The sequence below is a fragment of the Myodes glareolus genome, chromosome X (assembly GCF_982192425.1).
Source record: "Myodes glareolus chromosome X, mMyoGla1.1, whole genome shotgun sequence".
Taxonomy (NCBI): domain Eukaryota; kingdom Metazoa; phylum Chordata; class Mammalia; order Rodentia; family Cricetidae; genus Myodes; species Myodes glareolus.
In genome coordinates, this window is record NC_142053.1 from 27,737,848 (window position 1) to 27,758,815 (window position 20,968).

Consider the following 20,968-nt stretch of genomic DNA (forward strand, 5'->3'; position numbering starts at 1 on the left):
AACAGATTAAGCACACATGGAAGGGGACTGGACAGATGACTCAGTGGTTAAGAGCGCTGGCTGCTCTTCTAGGAGATCTGGGTTCGATTCTTAGCACCCACATGGCTGCTCACCACTGTCTGTAATTGCAACTCCAGTCCTGACAACCTTTACACAGACACACGTGCTGGCAAAAACCAATACACATAAAATAAAATAAATAATGAAAAAATTTAAAAAGCAAAATCTGTTAAAATAAATAAGACATTATATATGGGAACCACTCGTAATAAAATCCATGAAAATAAAAAACATCCTTATTAGTTTCTTCCTTCTACCAATAATATGTTTATATATTTGTGAGTTTGAGCACACACAGAAGAAAGAAAATCTAACATGGGAATACTTAATAAAAATAAGAAATATTTCCTAATTACACCTTCCTCTTCCAGACAATATGTTTGTATACTCGTGCATTTGGCAATTCTCACTTATTCCAAGTTAGAAGGTTGAATATGTGCTTGCATCTTTAATGTTCTTATATTATTAATAATATAAATTTTATAATATAATCTAAATATATTATAAATGTTAATAATATTTACTATACTCAAATTAAAATATTAATATTTGTCTTAGAGTTTCTATTGCTATAATGAACACCATGACAAAAGACAACTTGTGGAGGAAAGGGTTGATTTCAGCTTACAGCTCTTTAAGCATGCTCCATTACCCAGAGAAGTCGGAGCAGTACCTCAAGGCAGGAACCTGGAGGCAGGAGCTGATGCAGAGGCCATAGAGGAATGTTACTTATTACTGGCTTGCTCCCCATGGCTTGCTCAGCCTGCTTTCTTATAGACCCCAGACCCACCTGTCCAGGGTTGGTACCATTTCTCAGTGAGTTGGGCCCTCACACATCAATCATTACTTAAGAAAATGCCCCACAGGCCTATCTGATAAGGCATTTTCTCTATTAAGGTTACAACTTCCCAAATTATTCTAGCTATGTCAAGGTGACATAAAACTAGGCAGCATAAATATGTTAAAACTAATATTAATAAGGATTAAGTGTATTCAAATATATTGTCACTAGCTATGCAGATTTTTCTTGAATGCTTTTTACATACACTATTTGTAAACTATTATTCGTTTACCTTTCTAATAGTCGTTTTTTGAAGAAGAAGATGGAAAGGAATACATCTATAAGGAACCCAAGCTCACAGGCCTTTCAGAGATTTCCTTGAGACTTGTGAAACTTTATGGTGAAAAATTTGGTACTGAAAATGTCAAAATAATTCAAGATTCAGACAAGGTAACCTGTGCCCTGCATTTGGAAATCGTTGTTCATTTATTTCAGGCCCCGTGTTGCTCCTGATATATGGGATAGACGCATGGAAGTAGAATCTATCAGATAATGACAAAAAGAATGGAGGCTTTGAAATCAGGGAGGCCAGGGCTCAAATCTCCGTTCTCTGTTAACAGTGTGATGATAGGAAAGTCACTAAACCCCTCTGTGTTTGATTTTTGTCAATAGTACCTTCCTCATGAGGTTGTTATGCACATTAAATGAGTTACTATGTTGAAAGTGACTATACAGTTACATTAAAAACATTCATTAATAATAATAGAAGAGACGGGTTTTAATATAGTTCAGCTCTACAGCATGGTTCTTTTTTTTCTTCTTTGATACATGACAACCCAATGGCAGTTTCCCTTCTCTCCGCCCTTCTCAGTTTTCCCCTCTACCTCCCATCTCCCCCAGATCCACTTCTCCCATTTCCCTTCAAAAAAAAAAAAAAAAAAAAAAAAGAGCAGGCCTCCCAGCTGAACATAGCATAATAAGCTACAATAAGACTAGGCAGAAACCCTCATATTAAATACAGCATGATTCCTAGTTGGATTCTTAGTTGGCTACTGTATGGCTAAAATCATCCGGAGCCATAGAGAGCTGTTATATTGTGCTAAAATAGGCCTAATTCAATGAGAGTGACTATACTTACATTTTATTGTTGTTCTTATTTGACTTGTGTGCATATATGTTTATATGCACATGTGAGCACATGCATGTGGAAGGTAGATGTCACTGTTGAATGTCTTCAGCCTCTCTGCACCTGAACCTGGAACTCTCTAAATTAGCTGTCTGGCTGGCCAGCAAACCCAGGGATTCTGTTGTTTCTGTCTCCCTGGGACTAGGATTACAGGTGTGTGATGCCACACCCAGCTTTTTTTTTTTTTATGGTTCTGGTGCTCAAACTCAGGTCCTCATGCCTGGACTGTCAAGGGTTTTACTGCAGCTCCCAACCCCCAATGTTTTGCTTTGGTTTTTGGCTGATCTCAGACTCAACAACTGTGCTCCCGCTTTAACTTCCTTAGTGCTGGGATTACAAGCATGGGCTGTGGCTACATTTCCAATGAAGTCGGTTTCCAGAGAGATATTTTTGGTCTTGCCCCAAATAGCATCCATCCCATTAGGGCCCACCATAATGAGGTGTGAAAAATTCGAGCAGGAGAGGCTATTCTGTAGGGAATGTACCGCTGCTTCTAGACAGCCTTTCGGAACTCAGCCAGAATGCCTGCGACATACCAGTTGCCAGGATGAGAGTTCATTGCTGAGGTAGAAGAGAAAGGGCTTCCACTGTGTAGAGTTTGTGGCTACATTTACTCAGCAACTTTCAACAAAGCACCTGAAATCAAGTAGACAGCATTGGTAGAGAGAAAAATCTCACCCTTTCACTTCCTAGACATGCTTGTATCCCCTGGGAATGGTGTTATCTTGAACGCAGGCTTAACACCTTTCAAAGTAGATGTGATGCAAGGGTCCAAATGAATATTTGGCAATGCTCTGTACTTCTCCGTAAGTTTCCCTAGTTTTTGTGGTTTTTCGTTGAATGGATAACAGGAAATTTCCTGTCCTTGCAGTCACAGAGTCTCATGGCGCATGCCCATGGTGACCACTATAGAAGTGATGGGCGAGCCAGATTCTGGCCCACAGGTGTCTTTCTCTTTCATTCTGCCTCTGGAGACCTAGTCCAATCATGCTGCTGCTGAAACGCTGTCGGGACTCTTCCCATCACGCTGCACTCGCACAGGTGGAATACAAGAGGCCGTTCCTAGTTGTTTAAAAAAACTACAGTCATCCCTTTGTAGCTGGGGATTCTACAGCCGTGGAATCTACCAGCCACGGGTCTGAAGTGTTCAGAAAATACTGCATCTCTACTGCGCACGTGCAGACTTTTGGGTTTTCTTGTTTCGCTTTACTTTGTTGTGAGACAAGTTCTTTTGGGGGGTCAGGCTGGTCTGGAATCACCTAAGAAGCCCAGTATTGTATGTCACTATTCCAGGGAGACGTGAACAAACATCTACTCATCCCAGATAGAAAACCAATGAGAGGCCAGAGGAAGGATGCCACCAAAGTTTAGTTTGTTAAACCAGTGAGTTTGATCAGAGTGATTTATAGGACTATAGGTAAGAGGTTAGTTACTAGACTAGACGTGACTCCAAGACAGCTGTATCACCCAAAGGCCACCGTAGCGTAAATGACTACTCCCAAAAGGAAGCAGCTCTGTAGACTAGAAAGTGTCCCTTTCAGGTAGCTGCTTATCTGTGAATGTCTCTCAGCGGTCCTTATGTATGCTTGACAAAGGACAGACATAGTGAATATGGTCAGTTTCAGGGATCCTATAAGGCTATTGAGTTCCTTATTTCCTCAAGGAAGCTATCCTATAAGATGGAGTATTTTATGTCCTAGAATATTGTGTCTCTTGATGAGCCACCTTGAAGAATGGACTGTTTCACCTCCCTTTAGAATAGCCTGTATCTTAGGGACTAAGATGGGAGGCTTTACCCTGTAGGAAACTGTCACACAACACTCACGTTGGCCAAGCAATTTTTAGACAGGATCTGACATAGGTAGGCCTAAAATGCAGGATCTGTCTCTACCTCCTGAGTGCTCAAACTATAGGTCTTCACTACCAAAGCCAGAGGAAGGATGTTTCCCTTTTAACTGTTCCCTAACTAATATAGCGTAACAAGCAATTGCCTAGCATTTATGTTGTATTTTTTGTCACAAGTCATCCAGCAATGGTTTAAAAGCTGCAGAAGAGTAATTCCTAGGTTCTGTGCAACTATTTTGCCACTTTCTATAAGGAATTTGATTTTTAATATTTAAAAGTAAAATTGAAAGCATTGCTTTGCATGTGTGCTTTTTGTTGAGAGGACAGGGAGGCAGATTATGAGCCTGAGCTACCATGCCAAGCAAAACAAAACCCAAAACAAACCATTCTTCTGTGCTTGCCAAAGAACAAAATCTTCTTGAAAGCACAGGCAACTTGAATGAAGTTTAGCAATGTCTTCCACTATCTTAAATGTGTGTGTCCTTTGGGTCAAAAATACCATCTTTAGAGTTTTCTATTATATTTATATTCATTTTAAAAGTTTATTTAAAGAAGTTTAGCGCTATGTAAGCCTGGAAAGAACCTGATACTCATATAGCATATGTAGTAGCTACCTGCGTGGGAGGAATAAAGTATAATAGTAATATTTTTTTCAAGACAGGGTTTCTTTGTAGCTTTGGAGCCTGTCCTGGAACTAGCTCTTGTAGACCAGGCTGGTCTCAAACTCACAGAGACCCACCTGCCTCTGCCTCCCGAGTGCTGGGATTAAAGGCATGTGCCACCACTGCCTGGCTAATAATTTCTAATGTATAGTCTCCTAGGAATGAAAAGAGTGATGTATTTTTATTGTTGCTTTTTTGGTGGGGGAGGGCATTGAGATAGGCAGGCTAAAAACTCTCTGTGTAGTCCAGGTTGGCTTCAAACTCTTTGCTCTTCGCGGTGCTAGGAGTATAGGTGTTGTTAGCCACCATGTCTGGCAGCATGAAGGGTTTATCATATCAGTATGACAATATCAAAATATGTCATTAAAGAATAGAAAACAAGATGCAAGACAGTATGGTTAATAAGTACATTTGTATCAAAACTGGAAATCCACATAAACTTGTTTCTACACATTTAGGAAATACATAGAGTCAAAGATAGAAAAAAAAGGTTGCTTATGATTATCCCTGAGAAATGGACCCAGAGACTCTTCTAGGAAGGATTTTTTGGCTATTCATATATACCCTGTGTACTACTTGACCTTTTATTTCCTATTTATGTTTCTTCTTAGCTAAATAATTACTTTGACTGAGGTTTTTCTAGAAAATTCCAACTTTTAAATGTGAGAGAATTATTTCTGAGCCTTTTGGCTAAGATAAGTGTAACAGGAAAGAAAGGTTAATGTTTCCAGAATGAGCCAAGTAAATAGAAGGGGTTTAAGGAGGTTACCCAGTGTTAAGACGTTACTGCCCCCATGCAAATATGGAGAGGAAAAAGATACAGAGACTGTGTGCAGGGAGATTTGTGTTGATTTTGTTTGTTTCTTTTTTTCCACTAAACACAGGCAGGCATGACTGATAAATGACAAAGATAGTAAGGAAGTCACAAGCACCCAGGACACAAGGCTGATTTCATGGGAAACACTGAAAGTAGATTCCGAGTTTTGTCTCAAATTAAGGAGAAAGGGTAGAATTTGCAAATCTGCAGGGGAACCTTCAGCAAGGACAGCAGCAGCACTGCTTGGCGTGGAATTGAGATGCCTCGCGAAATGACCAGTAGCTGTGCTAGACTTTTGTGTTTGGTGGTGGTGGTAGTGGTGGTTGTTGTTATTGGCAACTGAACCAAGTACCCTGTACATGCTAGGCAAGCATTCTACCAGTTGAATATATCCCCAATCCTACAACTAAACTTTTATGTCTTCTGTAGGGTTTTTTTTTATGTGTTGTTTTTATTGGTCAAATAAAGAAACTGTCTTGGCTTTTTGATAGGATAGCAGCTTAGATAGGCGGAGTAGACAAAACAGGATGTTAAAAAAAAGAAAGTAGAGTCAGGCAGGCTTCATGGAAATGTCTGCTGGAAACTGTGGGCCTGTAGGCTAAAGATGGATGCCCCAATGGTACAAAAATACTTTGGGTGACTATACAGACAGCGAGATGTCTCTGTCATTTCTAGAGTTTGGAAGTTGCTTATTTCTTGTTTACTTAGGTAATATTATATCCTTCTGGAGTTTTTGATGGAGTTAAAAAATAGATAGTTATAGTTATAATTTTTCATTGTTATGATAAAATATAAAATAGATCTAAATATTGTAATTGTAATTCTTGCTTAATAACTGTTTTGTTATATGTAATTTTACTATGTTAAAGTTAAAGCCTTCCTTTTTGTTTAAACAGAAAAGGGGGAAATGGTGTAGGGGGGTCTTCTTTCTATGTGTTGCTTTCATTGGTCAAATAAAGAAACTACCTTGGCTTTTTGATAGGATAGCAGCTTAGATAGGCGGAGTAGACCGAACAGAATGCTGGGAGAAAGAAAGCAGAGTCAGGCAGACACCATGGCTCTTCTCTCCGAGATGGGCGTAGGTTAACAGATTATTAAAAATGGGTCAATTAAGATGTGAGAGTTAGCCAAAAAGAGGCTAGATATAATGGGCCAGACAGTGTTTAAATAAATACAGTTTCCATGTAATTATTCCGGGTAAAGCCAGCGGCCCGGAGCTGGACTAAATGAAAAGCAGCTCGCTCCCTTTTACTACAATCTTCCACATAAAATCACTGTATTTCCTTGTGTTCTGTTCCTCTGCTGGCTAGGAATTAAACTGATGTAGGCGAGAATACTACTCTTGGAGGCTGAAGAGATGTCTCAGTGGTTGCGTGCACTTGCTGCTCTTGCAAAAAACCCAGGATCGGTTCTCGGCACCCACATAATGACTCACAACCATCTTTAACTCCAGTTTCAGTGATTTTGATGTTCACTCTGACCATGGCGAACATTGCATGCACATGGTTCACATACACATAAATGTAGGCAAACTCTCATACACATAAAATAAAAATATTTTTTTTAAAAATATTTACTCATGATATCAAACATTGCTTGTGGACGTCCAAATCGATAGACTACTTTGTGGCATAATTAGGTAATTTGTTAAAAGCCTTAAAGCTGTATACATCTTTGAACTAAACAAAATTTTTCTACAAAATGTGTATCCTAAGGCAAACAATCAGAAAAAAAAGAACACTTATAAATTCAAGGATGTTCACCAAAGTATGACTTGCAATAGCAAAATGTTAGAAAATTACCAATGTGCCTGTTAGTAAGGGAATGAACCAGTAACTCATGTGTATTCATTCAGCCATTAAAAGTCATATCAAGCCACGTGTGAATTCACATCCATAATTCACCCACTGAAGAGGCTAAAGTAGGAGGACAGCTGTAAAGTCAAAGTTGCTGTGGGTTCCCACGGAATTTCAGGCCAGCCTGAAATACAGTGTGAAACCCTGTCTCAAATAATATAAATAAATTGTGTTAATGCTCCAGTGTAAACTATAATAGTTATAATATCTTCTTACTAAAGTAGATTTATATATTTAATAAATATTTAAGGAATGGGGTTATAAAACTGTTCATTGTGATCTCAGTTTTCAGAATATATGTGTCTAGAAATAAATGGAGGTGGGTGGTGGCACACGCCTTTAATCCCAGCACTCAGGAGGCAGAGGCAGGTGGATCTCTGTGAGTTTGATGCCAGCCTGGTCTACAAGAGCGAGTTCCAAGACAGGCTACAAATTTACAGAGGAACCCTGTCTTATGAAAAAAGAAAAAAGGAAGGAAGGGAAAGAAATATGTGAAATGTGGATGTGGATCATGTTAATTGCTCAGGGCTAAGATGTGTTTTTTGTTCTTCCTGTATTTCTATAATCTCTCTAGGTTTTATATTCCTTCCTTATAGTCATAAATAAGCTATCTATAAAACACAGCCACAATCTCCCCCAGGTAGTTTTCCAGTCAATCAGGAGCACAATTGCAATGCCAGCGTTTCTCGTGTGGTTCCAAAGCAGTAAGGTATACTTTCATTTTCTTTCCATTGATTTCGGTTTTAAAAAAGACAAACAACTTTCTTTATAGGTAAATGCCAAGGAACTTGATCCAAAATTTGCTCATATACAAGTCACCTATGTGAAGCCCTATTTTGATGACAAAGAACTCACAGAAAGGAAGACAGAGTTTGAAAGAAATCACAACATCAACAGATTTGTTTTTGAGGCCCCGTATACCTTATCGGGCAAAAAGCAAGGCTGCATAGAAGAGCAGTGTAAACGCCGGAGCATCTTGACCAGTGAGTCAGAGTCTTTGTGTTGCTTTTGTGTCTGCCTTGGTACTTTCTCATACACACAGCTGCCAGTTGGCCAGCAGGAACACGTAACTGAAATTTTAATCATTGTTATTTTACAAGTTTATACAATCATGGCCTTGTAATAAACCATCGTTTCCCCATATGTCACTCCTAATTGCTTAGAGATGTCTCATAAAGATAAATTATCTTTTCCACCCGAAGCAGAAGGGTCTATTTGGCACCCTAAGGAATTTTTTTTTCTAGAAAAAGCAGAAGCTGTAAACAAGGTGATTGTGTTGTTTTTCCTTGGATTCCACCAATTAAATGATTTTCTAAAATTGGTCTTTGCCTTTTCATAGCTTCAAACTCATTTCCATATGTGAAAAAGAGGATTCCTATCAACTGTGAGCAGCAGGTGAATCTAAAACCAATTGATGTTGCTACTGATGAAATAAAAGACAGAACTGCAGAGCTGCACAAGCTTTGCTCCTCGGCTGATGTGGACATGATTCAGCTTCAGCTGAAGCTGCAGGGCTGCGTCTCTGTGCAGGTATGGTGCTCGCCCAATACGGACACAGAGCAAGCATTGAGTCCAGTTGTGTGATATGTTCTTATATTGGCTGTGAAAAAAAAAATCTGTGTTCTTTTTTCACGTAAGAAATAAATCACATTCAGTTTATATGAATGGTGTATTATGTCAGAGGACTTTAACATAAACCTCTGAGACCAGCCAAGCCCTGCATTCATACATCGGAAATCATTAACTAATTTATTGGTGTATCATTTTATCAGACTAATCCCTTTAGTTAATGATTTTTCACACAAACGTCTCAGAAACATGATAAGTCGATAGTGAGGTCTGGGTTTCTTCTGTATCTTATTGTGTATCTGCTCTCCCTTCAGCCCTTGGAGGTTTGAGTGAGAAGGAAAAATGCAAAACCTCCTCCTGTTTACATGCTGGCCACACTGTCATTGTTTTCTTCTTCTGTCATTTAGGTCAATGCTGGTCCATTAGCCTATGCGAGGGCTTTCTTAAATGAAAGTCAAGCTACCAAGTACCCACCTAAGAAAGTGAATGAGCTGAAAGACATGTTTAGGTAAGTGTTAGTTTTCCAATCATACCTCTATTCTTTTCTCCCAGTTTCTTAAAAAAAAAAAAACAAAAACAAACCAGCAGTAGAAATGCTTGCCAAGTAAGGGCATTCTCTGTGTTCTGCATTTGCACAGATTAATTGACCTCCAAATGGCACTTTAAGTAGTCAGGAACCATATGATCTGTTTCATGCTCTGAGGTACTAACACTGCTCCTGTGACCCAAGGGATTAAATATGCCAGCTTACTTTATTGCTCTGGATATTTTAAGTGACACAAACACAGGCCTACATTCATTACGGGATTTCCTTCTTTGCCCGATTGACCTTGCATTATAGCATTTCAGACCATCTAGGGCAGGAGCGAAGTGGAGTTGGAAAGGTTGCACAGACTTCCTTCTGGTCTCTGTGTTCTCACTTCCACTGGGATTCCACAGGTCTGGGGAATGCCTTAGCTTCTTTGCAGCGAGTAGCCCTGTAAGTTAAGGCATGTCTGAATCGTCAGGAGAAAAGTCTGATTTATATGGAAACAGAATTAAACTATGGAACATGAGGAAAAGTAGAGTAAAATAGACTAAGGAGAAAGATAGTAACCTATACAGATGTAGAGTAGCCAGTACTCAGCCATTCACCAATATTTATGAATAGGATATGCCTGGCATGTGCAAGAGACTCCACTAGTTGCTATGGCAGGAATACAAAACATACATGCAATGGAATACTTTTTACCTTTATGCATCCATTCTTAAATGTATACATTAAGAACATGAAAAATGAATGAAGGGGGCTGGAAAGATGGCTCAGTGGTTAAGAGCACCACCTGCTCTTCCAAAGGTCCTGAGTTCAATTCCCAGCAACCACATGGCGGCTCACAACCATCTGTAATGAGATATGTTGCCCTCTTCTGGCCTGCAGGCAGAGTACTGAGAATACTGTATACATAATAAATAAATAAATCTTTTAAAAAAATGAATGAAGGCTGGGTGGTGGTAGTGCACGCCTTTAATTCCAGCACTCGGGAGGCAGAGGCAAGCAGATCTCTCTGAGTTCAAGGCCAGCCTGGTTTACAAGAGCTAGTTCCAGGACAGCTAGGCCTGTTACACAGAGAAACTCTGTCTCCAAAAACCAAAAAAAGAGAGAGAGAGAGAAAGAAAGAAAGAGAGAGAGAGAGAGAGAGAGAGAAAGAAAGAGAGAAAGAGAGAAAGAAAGAAACATTAATATAAACATAAGAAATAATGAAGGGAAGGACTTTTATGGTATTTCCTCTACTCATTGTCCATATTCCTACCAGCCCAAGTACTTTGCACCTGTAATATACAACACTACTGACCTACTAGTAAGCCCCAAATGAATTCTGTTTGAATGCTTGACAGTAAATAATTCCATTAAGCTTCCCGGGGTGTTGTAGGAGGTCCTTCTGTTCATGTGTTGCTTTCATTGGTTAGTGAATAAAGAAACTGCCTTGGCCTAGTTGATAGGGCAGAACTTAGGTAGGCAGGGAAAACAGAACTGAATTTTGGGAGGAAGAAAGCAGAGACAGAGACACCATGGAGCCACCAGAGACAGATATGCCAAATCTTTGCCCACAAGCCACTGTCACGTGGCGATACATAGATTAATAGAAATGGGCTAAATCAAAGTGTAAGAGTTAGCCAATAAGATGTTAGAGCTAATAGGCCAAGCAGTGATTTAATGAACACAGTTTCTGTGTGGTTATTTCCTGGCTAAGCTAGCTGGGTGGCTAGGACGAACAAGCAGCCCTCTCCCTTGCAATACGGGGGCATGTGTTTTAAGCCAGGTATTGATTTCTTTTTGTTTTGTATCAAGACAGGCTCTGTCTCTATAGCCTTAGCTAGCCCACAGCTTGCTATGTAGACCTGACTGACCTCAAACTCACAGAGACCCATCTGCGTCTGCCTATTGAATAATGGTGTTAAAGGCATATGCCTGGTACCCAGCTAGGTCTTAAAAGCAGATCAGAAACTAAAGAAGAAAGATAAAATGTGTTTCAGACTGAAGAAGTCACCATAGTTAATAATGAGAAAGTGGAATATTCCAATCTTTAAGAAAGTCATAGTCAAAGTTAACTGTGAAACTGATGATTGGTGATACTTTGTAAGAATCAGTAACAAAAGTTTAATCTTTTGTTTTCATTTTCATCCACAGGAAATTTATACAAGCATGTAGCATTGCACTTGAACTAAATGAACGGCTAATTAAAGAGGATCAAGTCGAGTACCATGAAGGGCTAAAATCAAATTTCAGAGACATGGTAAAGGAATTGTCTGACATTATCCATGAGCAGGCAAGTATTAACATTTTTAAAAATAAGGACAGCATCTGGGGTCCCTAAAGTACTACTTAGCAAACTGCATTAGTTTGAAATGTATTACCCTTAAATCATTTAGTTTATATTAAATTTTTAAATTTAAACTTTTATTTAAATTTTAAAATTACACTTTAATTTATTTACCATGTATGGATGTATGTATATGTGGATTGTAGGTGTGTGTTGCATATAAGCCACAGTGTGCATGTAATATGGCACATGTGTGTTATGGTATATATGTGGAGATGAGAGGAAAACATGCAGAACTCAATTCTTTCCTTCCACCATGTGGGTACCAGGGATGGACTTTAGGCTTGAGTGTAAGCATTTTTAACTAGTGAGTCATTTCACTGGCCTATTAGCTTGTATTTTAAAATTTGCTTATCTCATATCTTCAACCATTTTTGTCTTGTAATGTGACTGTAACTTGGAGCAGTTAACCTAAAACTGCTGTAGAAGCAATGATCAGTAAGAGATCATTTATTCTTTGTGCTGTGGGCATTAAAGCCAACTATCTAAGCACATCCAAATTAGTCTTCCGTAAGCATTGAAAAGAGTCTCTCAAGAAGCGGCCCCAAGAGGTGAAAAGACTGGGCCAGTAGCCAAGTTCCTATGTGAAGTTATCCTTATTAGAAGAAGGTAGACCCGGGCACTGGGGGAGATGGCTAAGTCAGTAAAGTGCCTGCCACACAAGCATGAGGACTGCGTTCAGATCCCTAGCACCTACATAAAGCAGAGCCATGGCAGTACATCCTACAACCCCAGTGCTGGGAGTGGAGTGGAGACAGGAGGACCTGGGGCTCATTGGTCAGCCTGTCTCTCCAAATCAATGAGATCCAGGTTCAGTAAGAGACCTTATTTCCAAAAACAAAGTGGAGCCCAATAGAGGACACCCAGTGTCATCCTTCGGACTTCCACAGACGAGCACACACACGTCCAGTGCACCTGCGTGCGTGAACCCATGCACACTCCTGAACCTTTACATGCACCCATATAAACAAAGGTGTGTGTGTGTGTGTGTGTGTGTGTGTGTGTGTGTGTGTGTGTGTGTATGCAAATACAATAAGAGTTTTTTAGCTAGATACTGTGATATAGGGGATAGGCTAAATCACTGAGTGTTAAGAACAATTAAAACTACCTTAGAAAAACAGCCTGAAAATATTAAAGTGAGCACCCGATCCTCGCTCATAGCCAAACTTTGTCATCATTAAGTACTTACCACTTTTCATATCCACTGACCCTTCTAGAAATCCTGATTCCTGTTGGTTGCTAGACTATCTGCTGAGGCCCTGGAGTTTGTGTTTACATCCACTTTGCATATGGATTGCCAGTAAAACATCTCTTTCATGTTGTAAAAGTTGCGGTATAGTGATCTGTTTCCTCCCTGACATTCTGTTTGAGCTTATCATAAAGCCTTCTTTATTTTCTCATAAATGAAAACATGGAACAGATTAATTCTTTTTATTTTCCTCTGAGACAAGGTTTCCTATAGACCAGACAGGCCTCAAACTTACATACAACCAAAGCTAGTTTTGAATTCCTGCTCTTCCTGCCTGTCCTGCTGGAATTATAGGCATGAGCTACCATGCCACGCTCCAGACAATATATTCTGAAAGCGGACCCTTACAGTCTAGCACGGTGGTATGTATTTGTAATTCCAGGATAGTGAGTTCAAGGCCAACCAGGACTACACATGGAGTTTCTAGGCCAGCTTGGTATGTATAAACAAGACAGGAGGAATAAAGAAAAACAGACTAGTCCTGCAAAGAGAGTTCATTTATTTATTTTAGAATCTGGATTTGAGTGTTTGAAGGCAGCCACTCCCTGTGGGAGACTCTCACATAACTTGCCTTATAGCTCGGCCCAGTGCTTGGTAGAGATTTGTCAGACAACAAAAGCTAGCTGACTCTCAGTTAAACCTCCTGGGTCCCCATATTTCTTCGTTATGCTTTGACTTAAAGAGCTATGAGAAATCTCATCGCTGGGTGTGACCATGAGTTTACTTTTCTAATCATTGCCATCTGCTCATTATGGAGAACCAGGGTGGGCAAGAATTAAGTGGTTAATGAGGTCAAGTTCAGTCTCCTAAGCATCCATTCTTTGTAGCTGGAACCTTGGAGGCTTGAGGAACTTCCAGCGTTCTTCGGCTTCTTTTTCGCCTTATTGGCCTATCTAGGACTGAATGTACATAGCAAGACATCTCTGCTGAACTTGCAGAGGCCCCTTTCTCCTTCCTCTCCAGAGCAGTCAAGGGAGAAGATTTGGAAGGCAAGGGAGCTTTTTGCTCCCCTTACCGTCTGCATCTCACCCTCACCTTTTAGCACAACAGGAGCATAGGTCTCTGCAGCATCATTGTCCTAGGGTGCGCTCTGTTATTAAATAGTGTACATAGCTCATTCTTAGAAGCTATCTGAGCTGGGCAGTGGTGGTGCATGCCTTTAATCTCAAGCACTAGGGAGGCAGAGACAGGTGGATCTCTGTGAGTTCGAGGCCAGCCAGGTCTACAAGAGCTAGTTCCAGGACAGACTCTAAAGTTACAGAGAAACCCTGGGGGGTGGGCTATCTACTTAATAACCTCATTGCTTGTAATACATGAGGAAAAAAAAACAGTAACAATGACTCCTTCATGAAAGACAGAAAACAATTGCATATGCTGTTTTAAGCCCCTGTAAACTGTCTGACAGTTACTTCATTTGCATGCAGATGCATTGCCTAGTCTTGGATACTAAACTATTCAAATTCAAGGCAAATTATTCAACTTATTATTGCTGCTATGATCAAGATATTTAGAATGGTCATTTTACCATTTCCCCCCTTTTTAAAGCATGAATTTTTCAGATCAGCTAGCTTACCCACCTGCCTATATCAATTACTCCATTAAGCCATCGCTGTTTTTTTAAGATGGAGACCATAATTTTAGACAAGCATGAGCTAACATTAGCTAACTAAGAAAAGTTTTCATTTCTATATAATCATGTTTATGCAAACCATTAAACTTAATAGTGATTTTTATAAGTCAATTGATATCTTCCATTAGATATTAGGTTAAAAGAAATTTTTTTCAGTCATATATGTTAAGATTGATAATACTCCCACAAAATAAGACATAGTGTAAGTACATACTGAAATCGGAGCTGTTCCATTGAGCCCCATAAATTATTCCTTGAAAAAAGAAATGGCCTGAGTATTTCTTGGTTGTTTTCAATGTAATTTGTTACAGTATACCAAAGTATACATTGTTTTCATACTTATAGACAGTAAGTATATTTAAGTTTTGTATTACTTCTGACCTTAAAAATTTAAAAGGATAATTTAAGGTTTTTTTGTTGTTGTTGTCTGGGTGTTTGTTTTGAGACAGGGTTTCTCTGTGTAACAATCATAGCGGTCCTGGAGCTAGCTCTTATAGACCAGGCTGGCCTCGACCTCTGGTCTCTGCCTCCCCAGTGCTGGGACTAAAGATGTGAGCCACCCCCCCCCCAGCTTTTTTGTTGTTTTTGGGGGGAAATTATTTTTTATTAATTAATTTTTTCATTTATTTTTACATCCCAATTGCAGTTCCCCCTTGTTCCTCTCCTTCCATTCCCTCCTCACACCTCCCCTCTGTCCCCCCACCATAATCCACCCCTCCCTTGTTTCTGTTCAGAAAGGGGCAGGCCTCCCATGGGTATCTACAAAGGATGGCATATCAAGTTGAGGTAGGACTAAGCTCCTCCCCTTGTATTAAGTCTGGGCAAGGGAATCCAGTATAATTTAAGATTATTAATTGCAGATTTCTTATTTAAATAGAGCTGGCAGCGGCCGCTGTAGCATATGGTTGGGTTTTCGCCACAGTCTCAATGAGCACCCCATTTGTCACATCTGACAGGCATGAGTAACCGATTAGTCATCAGTTAAATCTGTAGTATGCTTTCAAATTAGTGCCATGGGTTAAGATTTTTGTAAAATGAAATTCCTTTATTATAAGATTTAAGTCTAAGACTTATGACGACACAAATGATAGGACACAGGGAACTGTCATTGTACACCAGGTCTTAATACTAAAGCCTCAAAGCCAACTTAAAAACCTGATGGCCTAGTTTGTTTTCTGTTGCTGTGATAAAAACATTCTGACCTAAAGCAACATGGGAACGAAAGGGTTTATTTGACTTGCAGGTCCCTATCCCAGTCTGTCGGTGAGGGAAGTCAGGAGAGAAACCATGGTCAAGCGCTTCTTAATGGCAGGCTCCCCACGGCTTACTCAGCCTACTTCTTTTGTTTGTTTTGTTCTTGTTTTTCGGGACAGGATTTCTCTGTGTTGCTTTGGAGCCTGTCCTGGAACTAGCTCTGTAAACCAGGCTGGCCTCAAACTCACACAAAGATCCACCTGCCTCTGCCTCCTAGGTGCTGGGATTAAAGATGTGCACCACCACCCAGCTACTTTCTTAATACAAACTAGGCCCGCTTGCCCAATGGGCCCGACCCCCACATCAATCATTAATCACAAAAACACCCCCCTACAGGGTTACCTCCAGGCCAGTCTAGTGAGGACATTTCTCAGTTGAGATTCTCTCTTCACAAATGACTCTAGTCTGTGTTCAATTTACAAAACAAACAAACAAACTAACTAACCAGCACACACCCATTTTTTAGATTTTTCTTTTCACTTGTGTATGTGTGCATGTGTTCACGCTGTGTGTGTGTGTGTGTGTGTGTGTGTGTGTGTGTGTGTGTGTGTGATGGCAAGAAAAGGGAGGGTATGGGATCCTCTGGAGCTGGAGTTAGAGGCAGTGTGAGCCTCCCAATCAGAGCACTAGGAGCCAAACTCAGGTCCTTTGAAAGAACAGGAGTGCTGTTAACCACTGAACATCTTCCCAGTCTCGAAAATCCAATACTAAAAAAAAAACAAACTGAGCCAAACAAAAACTTAAGACCTGAGTTAGGACTCAAAGAGAGGCAATGTAATATGTGTTCTATTTCTTTCCTCTAATTCGTTTAAGCATAAAACCTTTGTTGCTTTGGCTTTTGATCACATTAGCAGACTAACTTTTAAAATATGTATGCCAACATGGATGTATATTTTATATACATAGAAAATATAACCTTTGTATTTTATATTTAGTTCATTTTTATATCAGTTATCTCATGTCATCATAATTCTTTCAAATAGGCACTTTGATTTTTATCTTGATTCAGTATTATCTCAAGTCTGCAGGAAGGACTGTTTGAAAAGTCCCTGGGTGATTCGGAAAATGGCTGTTAGAAAGTGGATAGGTGATCCATAAACCCTTGCCCAAGGGGAGTCCATGCTTGAAGCTTTTGTGATGACATATTAAAATGGAATTCAAAGGTCGAACCCTGTCTGGTTTAATTGAATTTTGCATTTCCTGACCTTTTGTTTTTCCTAATGAGTAACCAGATCTTTTCTGCTTTTTTGATATGCTGCCTTTGTAACTCAGCTGTGAAGACTGAAGCTGGTAATGTTATTCTTTGCTCTTTCTGCTTCCCGTCATTTTAAATAGCCCAGTGTCAGTGATAAATTAAAGCATGCCTGTAATTTCATACACACAGGCTTTTTTAGGCAGTAGCTGCTTCAGCTGATGATAATTGTGCGGCTTTCTTGGTTTGTTTTTCCCTCAGATATTACAAGAAGACACAATGCAATCTCCCTGGATGAACAACACATTGCATGTCTTTTGTGCAATTAGTGGTACATCGAGTGACAGAGGTTATGGTTCCCCAAGATATGCTGAAGTATGAAGAGATTTGCAGAGAAATGACAAGGAGACTGACTTTTCTCAGGAATATTCGGAGCTGTGCAAATGTTAAAATGTAGACATTTCACATGTATGGAGTGTTTCCTCCTGACACCAAAATCGTCATGCTTTCATACAGGGTGCTTACATATTTGTAAATATTTAAGCAACTTGGAAGTGCCTGGAAAATTGCACCACTGTGCTTGGTTTGTACTTTTTTAGGTAAAATCTATATGCTGAAAAGTAGAACTCAAACCCATTCATTCAATGTGCTTAATTACTGCTTCATAATCACGAGACTATGTACAATTGTATAATGGAATCCAATAAAAGGTAGAACTTATTTGTAACTTGAAGTGAAGGAAATAATGCTTGGAATTTAGCATTGTTCTTGATAAGAACTTGAAGTCATTATCATATAAATCCATGAGGAAGAAAACATTTTTTAAAACCCACAGGACATGGATAATTGGGGAGAGAATTTGAATCACTGCCTGCTAGTAGGTAAGGCCAGGATGAAAAAAAAAAGCCCAAACCATACTTTAAAAGGAAAAGTTGGGAAATGATGCCCTGGAAACACCGGCTTCCTGCTTGCCATTTCATCTGAGGGAGTTCTACAACTAGCTCTCTCTAGCTCAAACAGCGGGAGGGATTTCTGGGGATGTCCACGAAGCTAAATAAAACATGCTTGGGAATCTGTAGTCTTTAGATCCTATGGGGCTTCAGAGCTGTTGAAGTTCCCTGGGGGTGGCGTTAGTGGTGACTTCTCCAGTCGAAAGATTAGCTAACACTGTGAGAGAACTTGGTGGTTGCGTGAGCATAGTTTGGGTCAGCGTAGAAACATGGATTGAACAATGGCAAATTTGGAGCTACATTTCTGTCTACGAAGGACTCTCAGATCTCTTCAGTAATTCGGGATAACCAGGGGTATAAAGAACTTCCTTAGCTGGGAAAAGAGCATAGATAAAGTAGCCCGTTTCATGCAAGATTTTGTAGTAGTACATCACAAATGGCATCATGCCCATATATGGAATTGTTATCGTTACATTATTTATATGCTTTGGCTCCCTCTACAAGTAGCATAAACATCTTTTCTTTAAAAAAAATATGAGATAGAAAGCAGTGTTAGGAATGGCCTTTGAACAGTGACCAACATATCATAGAACTGAAGATGAGGCACTAGTTGATAAACTACACAAGTCATCATAATAAGACCTCGGACTCGTTAGTATAAATACTGGTTTACCTGAGATGAATGACCAGAGTGATCAATTTAATATCTCTCACTCCCTTCCCCTCCCCATCTCTCTCCGTCCCAATGTGTCTGTGTCTGTGTGTGTATCTGTGTGTGCCCTGGCTTCGGTCTCTTGAACATGAAGAGCCACTGAGCATTAACTGAGACCATCTTGGTCTAACAGCGTAGTGCTTCAGCTATGGACAGACAAAGGAAGGGAACTGAACAGAACAACAGATGGGGGGAATAAGTCCGTGCACAGGCTACACTCCTGCCCTGGGAGCTGGCCAGCAAGAGTCCACTTTGTTTATCTAGTGGGTTTTTTGAGTTCCTAACAAGAAAAGGTCACTCTAAGGAAGAGGTATGTCTGTTTATCCAAATCTTAATGGAAATCGAGGCTAAATTCTTCAAAGGCTTTGCCTCTGTGTATGTCATTTGAAAACGTCTCTGACATGCTCTGCTTCCCCGTCTGAGTTTTTCTCTTTATTAAGATACAATTCGCATACCGTATATATTCATTTGTTTGAAGTGCACAATTCACTTGCTGTCTGAGTACATTCACAGGGTTGTACAAGCATCATCTCATAGGACATTCTCTCACCCACAAGGGACCCACATGAATTAGCAATCACTCCCCCGTCCCCGCCATTCAGCCCTCAGCACCAAGCAACCATTAATCTCCCCTCCTCTGCACATCTGCCTCTTGTAAGCCTGTGTCTTTTTATGCCTGGCTTATTTCACATGGCACAATATGTCGATAGCTTATCCATATAGCATATTATCAGTCATTAATCCATTCTTTTTCATGTCTCAATAATATTCTTTCATAGACGTACACTGTCTTTTAGCCATCCTTGGACATTTGGGCTATTTACATTACAGAATGAATGTAATATGAACAACTGTTAATATGAACTTGAGTTGATGTGTGCTTGAATAGACATATTTTCAGTTCTCCTGGGCATAGATATGGAATGACCATGACTGGTTCACAATGTAACTCTAACCTTTGAAAGACTGTTCAAACTTTCCCACAGAGGCAGCCACAGCACTTTGCATTCCCATTGGCAGTACACGAGTTCCAAGTTCTCCTAACTTCCCCAGCACTATTATCTGTCGCTTTGATTATTGTCATCCCAGTAGGAGTGGAGTATCTAATTGTGGCTTGTATTTGAATTCCCCTGGTGGCTGACAAAGCTGAGGATTCTCTCCCGTACATATTGACCAGTTTTCCATTCTCTCTGGAAAGATGTCGATTTACCTCATTAGTCGGATAAAATTAGGTTGTTTGTCGTTTCATTGTTGTGCTGCAAAGCTGTTTGGTTTTGTCTTTAATATGTGTTCTGGTAGGACGTTCCACCTCATATATATTATTTGAATGTACATCTCCTGTTGCTAGTCCACTTGAGCTGGCCCTAAATGCTTGTGTTGAAGCAATCTTCCTGTCTCAGCCTGTCAGTGGTAGTTGGGGAGACAGCTGAATACTGACAGCTACAGAATGCTCCACTCGGGTGTGGCCCATATCTTGATTTACACTGCAAGACAGAATTTCAGGATGAGTCAGTATGAAACAAACTTGGTGTTTATCTTTTCAAAGATAGTCCCTCTCTGTGTGTGTCTCTCTCTGTCTCTCTCTCTCTCTTTCTCTCTCTCTCTCTCTGTGTGTGTGTGTGTGTATGTGTGTATCTTAATTTCTTTCTCTTTGTTGCAAGTTTCAAAAATGGGAAATATGAGCTCTCCACATTGTTCATTTTCAAGGTTTCAAAGATTATTTATTCTGGTCCTGCTGTATGAATGTTAGGATAAATTTATTGATTTCTATAAAAAGAAAAAAGGCAGCTGGAATTTGTGTAGCAATTGCTGTGAGTTTTATGTGAATATTGCAATCTTAAAATATTAAGGGTACATGAAGACTTAATATTTAAGATGTTTTTCCATGTATTTATCTTCTTTTTAATATCTTTCAACAATGTTCTATCATTTTTTAAGTTTATATGTATTTATTTTATATGTAAGAGTGTTTTGCCCACATGTATGTCTATGTGCCATGTGCTTCCCAGTGCCCTGAAGCTTTAGAAGGTAGCATTAGATTCCCAGGATCTGAAGTTAAAGATGATTGTGAGCCACCTTGTCAGCAGTGAGAATCGAACTCAGGTCCCCTGCAAGAGCCATTAATGTCCTCTTAATTCTTATGTAATTTTGAAGTCAAAGTCTTGCATTTATATTTTTATTTTATTTCATTCCTTAATTGTTTTTAATTTTTGATGCTGTTGAAAAGGAAATTTTTTTCTTAATTTCACTTTTAGATTGTTCATTGTGACTTTATAGTAACAATTGATTCTTTTGTATGTGTGGTATGTGCGTGAAGACCAGAGGTTAATGGTGGCCTCAATTG

At 39.7% G+C, this 20,968-nt stretch overlaps 1 protein-coding gene across 2 annotated transcripts in view; it reads left to right on the forward strand.

Annotated features, from left to right (window-relative positions):
• Dock11 (dedicator of cytokinesis 11) overlaps window positions 1–17,689 on the forward strand; it is a 186,737-nt gene extending 169,048 nt beyond the window's left edge. For both annotated transcript variants that reach the window (XM_087903042.1, XM_087903043.1), the window contains 6 exons: window positions 1,145–1,291; window positions 7,980–8,190; window positions 8,547–8,737; window positions 9,184–9,284; window positions 11,445–11,583; window positions 17,224–17,689. In XM_087903042.1, coding sequence (XP_087759168.1) covers window positions 1,145–1,291; window positions 7,980–8,190; window positions 8,547–8,737; window positions 9,184–9,284; window positions 11,445–11,583; window positions 17,224–17,343 — 909 coding nt within the window. In that variant the 3' untranslated portion in view covers window positions 17,344–17,689. The remainder of the gene's footprint in view (window positions 1–1,144; window positions 1,292–7,979; window positions 8,191–8,546; window positions 8,738–9,183; window positions 9,285–11,444; window positions 11,584–17,223) is intronic.
• The last annotated feature ends 3,279 nt before the right edge of the window (window positions 17,690–20,968 follow it).